Source organism: Mus caroli, chromosome 1 (assembly GCF_900094665.2).
Source record: "Mus caroli chromosome 1, CAROLI_EIJ_v1.1, whole genome shotgun sequence".
In the NCBI taxonomy this organism is placed as follows: domain Eukaryota; kingdom Metazoa; phylum Chordata; class Mammalia; order Rodentia; family Muridae; genus Mus; species Mus caroli.
The window spans coordinates 6,039,198-6,045,084 of NC_034570.1; the positions used below are offsets into that span (position 1 = coordinate 6,039,198).

General features: G+C 40.1%; 1 protein-coding gene across 5 annotated transcripts in view; it reads left to right on the forward strand.

Moving 5' to 3' along the window:
* The window catches only part of LOC110292472 (serine/threonine-protein kinase Sgk3), a 107,203-nt gene that overhangs the window by 94,953 nt on the left and 6,363 nt on the right, over positions 1-5,887 (forward strand). For all 5 annotated transcript variants that reach the window (XM_029476239.1, XM_029476220.1, XM_021159785.2 and 2 more), the window contains 2 exons: positions 1,416-1,571; positions 3,602-3,691. In XM_029476239.1, coding sequence (XP_029332099.1) covers positions 1,416-1,571; positions 3,602-3,691 — 246 coding nt within the window. The remainder of the gene's footprint in view (positions 1-1,415; positions 1,572-3,601; positions 3,692-5,887) is intronic.

The window sequence follows — 5,887 nt, forward strand, 5'->3', positions numbered from 1 at the left end:
AGAGTGAGTTCCAGGACAGCCAGGGCTACACAGAGAAACACTGTCTCAAAAAAATTAGCATATTTTAGATTCCACAGAATAATAGACAGATAACACCGCCCTTCCCTCAGCTGTAAATGGCTTGTTAAAAGCTACCTTTTAAGTAATGCTAATGACAATAGATATCAGATAATTACTTAATACCTTAACTTTATTTAGCCACTGATTGTCATCTAGATATTTCAGAATTCTTTGTATTCTTTGAAGGACTTTGAAAGTATAAAATAAGGTTATATTTTAAAAGGCAAAAAAAAATTTTTTTTACTTTCTTACCAAAAACAACAAACCAAAAACCCTGAAAATTGACAGAGCTATAAAACTCCATTAACTTTAAATAATATTTTTATTTCAAAGCTTTTAGCTAGATAATTAATTCTGAGGTATTCTCCTCAGACTGTAATTGTCACATGTACTTATGAAGGAACACTGTCTTCAGGTTGCTATCTACATGTTTGATGATTTTATTCTCAAATCTTAAGTCATTTGATATTTGTTATTTGATGGGTCTGGAATGCCTATTCCCTGTAACTATCATCATACCTGTGTCTCAGTCACTGCTCTCTGACTCTGAAGAGAGAGACACCGTGACCAAGGCAACTCTTATAAAAGGAACCATTTAATGTGGGGCTTGTTGACAGTTTCAGAGGCTTAGCTCAGTATCATCATGGTGAGGACCATGGAACCGGAGCAATAGCTGAGAGCTATATCCCAATTCATAGGCCAAGATACAGAAAGAGACACTTGACCTGGCAAGGGCTTTTAAAACCTCAAAGTCCCGCCCCCAGTGACACACTTACTCCAACAACTAATCCTTCTCAAATAGTGCTATTTCCTGCTGACTAAGCATTCAAGTATAGGAGCCTATGGAGTGAGGGTGGGAGGTGGAGATATTCGAGCCACCACACTGTGATATGGCCGACCCATCCTTATCTTTTGTAAAATATACTAATACAAGTGTGTGATTTAAAAGCAGTCTACAAAGAACTAGTAAAAGTATTATTCCAGCCAACGAACACAAATTAAATCTCTTTGCCATACACTATTGATAGCTGCATTCTCCAGGAGGTACTGCGTTTCTGTAACTCTCAGGACCCAGCCTCTCTGAAGACCAAGGTCAGGTCCAACATCTTTTCTTTTGGAACACAGTGTTTCACTGTGTGGTCCTGCTTGGCCTGAAATTCACCATGTAGACTTTGCTAGAACTCATAGAGATCTACCTGCCTCTCTAGAACTCAGAGATCTACCTGCCTCTATCTTCCAAGTTCTGGGATTGATAGTGTGGGACACCTCACTCAACAGTCCAACATCTTTTAAACCATTTTCACATAACTCACTAGCCTCTTGTGTTGTTTTGCTGTTTTAAAAAATTTTTCCAGCCTCCTTTTTACTGCCGAGATGTTGCTGAAATGTATGACAATATTCTTCACAAGCCCTTAAACTTGAGACCAGGAGTGAGTCTCACCGCCTGGTCCATTCTGGAAGAACTCCTAGAAAAAAACAGACAAAATCGACTTGGTGCCAAAGAAGACTTTGTATGTATCATGTTTCTGAGTACCAGTTGTTAAACTTAATTAAAATGTGGAGATAAGTCCTTATTTTATTTGGTATTTAGTGAAACATTATTACAGAATCGGGGTAAATGGGGGGATTCTTGTCCCAGGTTTCAGTAGTGTTCATGTACTTTAATTTAGTTCTCTGTCCAGCTTTTATACCCCGCTACTTACTGATTTTCATTTCCGACAATTGCTCCTTCCCTCTTTTTATGAGGTGTCATATGGTACATTTACTACTTTGATTTTTTTTTTTGTTAGTTTATTTTAGAAGAAAATTTTAATACATAGCTCAAAATCTAATGTTCTCTCCCTCAGCCTCTTGAGTGCTAGGATTAGAAATGTGTGCCATGCCCAGAAATTTTATTTTTTGTATTTTGTTGTTACTATTTGTTTGTTTTATTTTATTTTGAGAAAAAAGTCTGTGATGTGCAGACTAAACTCAAACCAGCTGCCATCCACCTGCCTCTGTCTCCCAAGCGCTGGGATTACAGGAGTGTGCCACCACACCCAACCTAGAAATTTAAAGTTTTACCGCTAAGTAATACAAACTTAAAACACAAACCACCCAACTCATAAGTTTTTGTTGGGGTTTAAGACTATGGTAGTGTTTAAATTATTTTCTTTGTTAAGGAAAATTTAAGGGGCTGGAGCAACAGTTTGGGGGTTAAGAGTGCTGCTTGCTTTTCTGGAGGACCATGTTTGATCCTCAGCACATGAGAAGGTCACCACCATCTGTAATTCCAGTTCCAGGCAGTCCAAGGCCCTGTCTTGCTGACAGTCTGTGTTCCTTTCCACATGAAATGCCTTCATTTCCATTTGGTTGTTCTGGCCGCAAGTCTGAGAAACAGACTCTCTCTCTTACCAACTTCCATATTTAACCAACTGTATGTGTGTGAGAGGGAAAAGAGACAAGAGAATATGAACATTAATGAGAATATTCCCTATCTGTACTGCAGGACTCACTCTCTCAACCAAACTACCCAAGCTCCCTTCATTCATCAGTTTACTTTCTTACTGTCTACTTAATTCTTAATGTAGCTTTCAGAAGTCAATAGTCATTTCTCATTTTCTTTGTTTATTTTTTATTTTGTTTTTTAAGAAATAAAAGAAGCAGAGTTTAGTATCCAGCACACATACCAAGTGGTTCACAAACACCTATGACACTAGCTTCAAGGAATTCGATTTCTCTTCTGAACTCTGGGCACCTGCACACACACACACACATGCACACACCACAGACATTCACACATACATGTGTGCATATGTGCAGATACACACAAATAAATTGTCTTTTTTTAAAGGTGCCCACTTAAGACATTGCATAGAATTTTTTTTCCTAACCCACAAGCTTTGTAGGTTGAGCCCTACTTTATAACTGCTATAGAACTGGACTGTGCTGTGCCTTGGTGTAATCAGGCCCCTCCCACAGCTTTCATGTCTGTCCCCTGTGTAAGCAGGCCCTCCCCACAGCTTTCACATCTGTCCCCTGTGTAAGCAGGCCCTCCCCACAACTTTCACATCTGTCCCCTGTGTAAGACTGTGCTGACTTTTTATTTTTTATTTATTTTTTAAATACTTTTTTTTTTTTAAAGATTTATTTATTTATTATATGTAAGTACACTGTAGCTGTCTTCAGACACTCCAGAAGAGGGCGCCAGATCTCGTTACGGATGGTTGTGAGCCACCATGTGGTTGCTGGGATTTGAACTCTGGACCTTCGGAAGAGCAGTCGGGTGCTCTTACCCACTGAGCCATCTCACCAGCCCTGTGCTGACTTTTTAATGATACTTTCATTTCCACATTTTTATGCTCATCTTTGAAGACTCCATGAAATATTTAGGACAGGATTGTTAACCCCGTTTAACCTAAATACCTGCCTTTCCAGGGCCTATGTCCAACATCAGTATCAGATTAAAAACAGATTAAAGGACGTAGTTTCACCTTGTAAGATTCTTCAATGAATACTTAAATTTATGTCATTACTAAAAAAACTTTTTTTAATATTCTAGCTTGAAATCCAGAATCATCCTTTTTTTGAGTCACTCAGCTGGACTGACCTCATACAAAAAAAGATCCCACCTCCATTTAACCCTAATGTGGTAAGTATGTGTCTTATGTAAAATAGTGAAATCTAGAACTTAAGTTCACTATGACTTAGGAAATGGATCCCCACAGCCAGCCTGAATTAAAGGAGCCAGGCCCTGAAGATCTGTGCACCCTCACTGAGTGGTGCCTAGCTCAGTGGTGGAGGACTTGCCTAGCATTTCACAAAAACATGAAGAGAAGAAAGCAACAGAAACTTCAAGGTGACCAGTAAGACCACAGTTATTAAATATCTTCCTGCATAGTAATTATGAGTGCTTCTTAAAGGTCAAAAGGATGGGCTTAGTAGATGGAAGCTAAGGTAGCCATTACCATTTCTATACATAGTAAACCAGCATCCAAGTGCAATTATTTCCTAACAAATGTGTGTATAGGTATAGTGTTGTATGTACGTGTGTGCGCGTGTGCATGTGCGCGTGGATGTGCCAGAGGTTGAAGTATCCTCCACAGTCTTGCCCACTTTAGTTTTTGAGACAGGCTCTGTCACTAAACCTGAGCTGACTCATTTCAGCTAGGCAGCCTTGCCAGTTAGCTGCAAGGATCCACCTGTCTCTGCCTTTTTGGTGCCAGGAGGACTCATGTGTAAACCCTGCTCAGATCGTGACTAAGTCCTGGAGATCTGAACTCGGGTCCTTATGCTTGCTTGCTAAATACTCTTATCAGCCCAACTGTATCTTTGGCCCTAAGCAAAGTCTTTTCCTGGCGTTTGTCCTAGCACTTCTAGAAATTAATAAGCTGGGCAGAGGCAGGCAGATTTCTGAGTTCAAGGCCAGCCTGGTCTACAGAGTGAGTTCCAGGACAGCCAGGGCTACACAGAGAAACACAGAAAAACCAAAAAGAAAGAAAATAATAAAAGTATTATTAAAATGTTCGTATTAGCTACCCTTGTTAGATCTACTGATGGAGGCAGTTTACTAAAGATATGGTTTTAAGCAAAAAGGTGATGAGAGGTGCATTAGAATTAGCAATGTGTAAAGTTTTAGAAAGCAACATAGATTGTTAATAGTCATCGGAAGGTTGGTAATAATGTTAGTAACCACTGACGGCCTTCTTCCTGGACTTACATATTTTGTGTTGGCTGTTTCACATGAGCTGCCCCTCAGATGAGCTGCAAACTCACTACTCTTATGCATGCCTCATCAGTGTGTCTGTTTATAAATTAGCAGAGGATAGTCGCAGACAGATGAGAAGTGACAACACCAATATGCAAATCTGGGTGTGATTCCAGGGTTGCCCTGTGTTTGCATGGGTGGGCATGCACATTCCTGTGATGGACAGACCAAATCCTTGACGTCACTCCTTAGGCGTCACCCATGTTGTTTTGTTTTATTTTGTGTTGTGAGACAAAGACTCTTACTGGCCTGAAACTAGGCTGGCTGACCAGTGAGCCCAGAAACCTGACTGACTACACCTTCCTGTGCTGGAATGGCACAAGTGTCACCAGGCCAGTGTTTTAAAACCTGAACTCCAACTCATCTTCCCCTGGCTAAACAAATAATTCAGCAAGTGACCATCCCTCCCAGCCCCAAATCTCTTCATTTGTTGTTGCTGTGAAACTTAGGGGGATAAGGAAATTACTCTAGGAAGTAATGTTATTTTGTATACCCTGTCTTGGTGAAAGGTTAGACTCTGCAGAATGACTGTGATTTTTTACACCATCTGACATAGCAGTGTTTGTACCCTGGCTTGTTTTACGTAGTTCGGAATTGATAGTTTGAGAAATGACTACTCTGTTAAGGACAGTTTTGTTCCTGATTTTCACTTTCAGGGTTAGGGAGGCTCAGTCCTCATTCTTCACTGAAGAGAAAGCAAGTGTATAGAGAAAAGGAAATGATATAAAGAATTGCAACGTTTCATACTCAAAAGTTGATGAAAGTTTCTGCTGTGTTCTGCATTAATTTGTGTCTGTGTGTTACTGAGCACATTGGCATAAGGGTTGCTGAAGCAGGTGCTCCTATCCCTGGGATAAACTCCCAGTTCTGAAATGATTTTAAATACCTGTGTGTGTGTGTGTGCGCTTCCGCTCAGTATGCATTTAAGCGCCACATGCTTCCATCCCTGGTCCCTGCTGAGACTATAAGAGGCCATTGGATCCCTGAAACTGAAGTTAAAGCTGATGTGAGCCATCTGATATAGATGCTGGGAACAAAACATGGATCCTCTACAATACTTTTTTTTTTTTTTGAGATTTT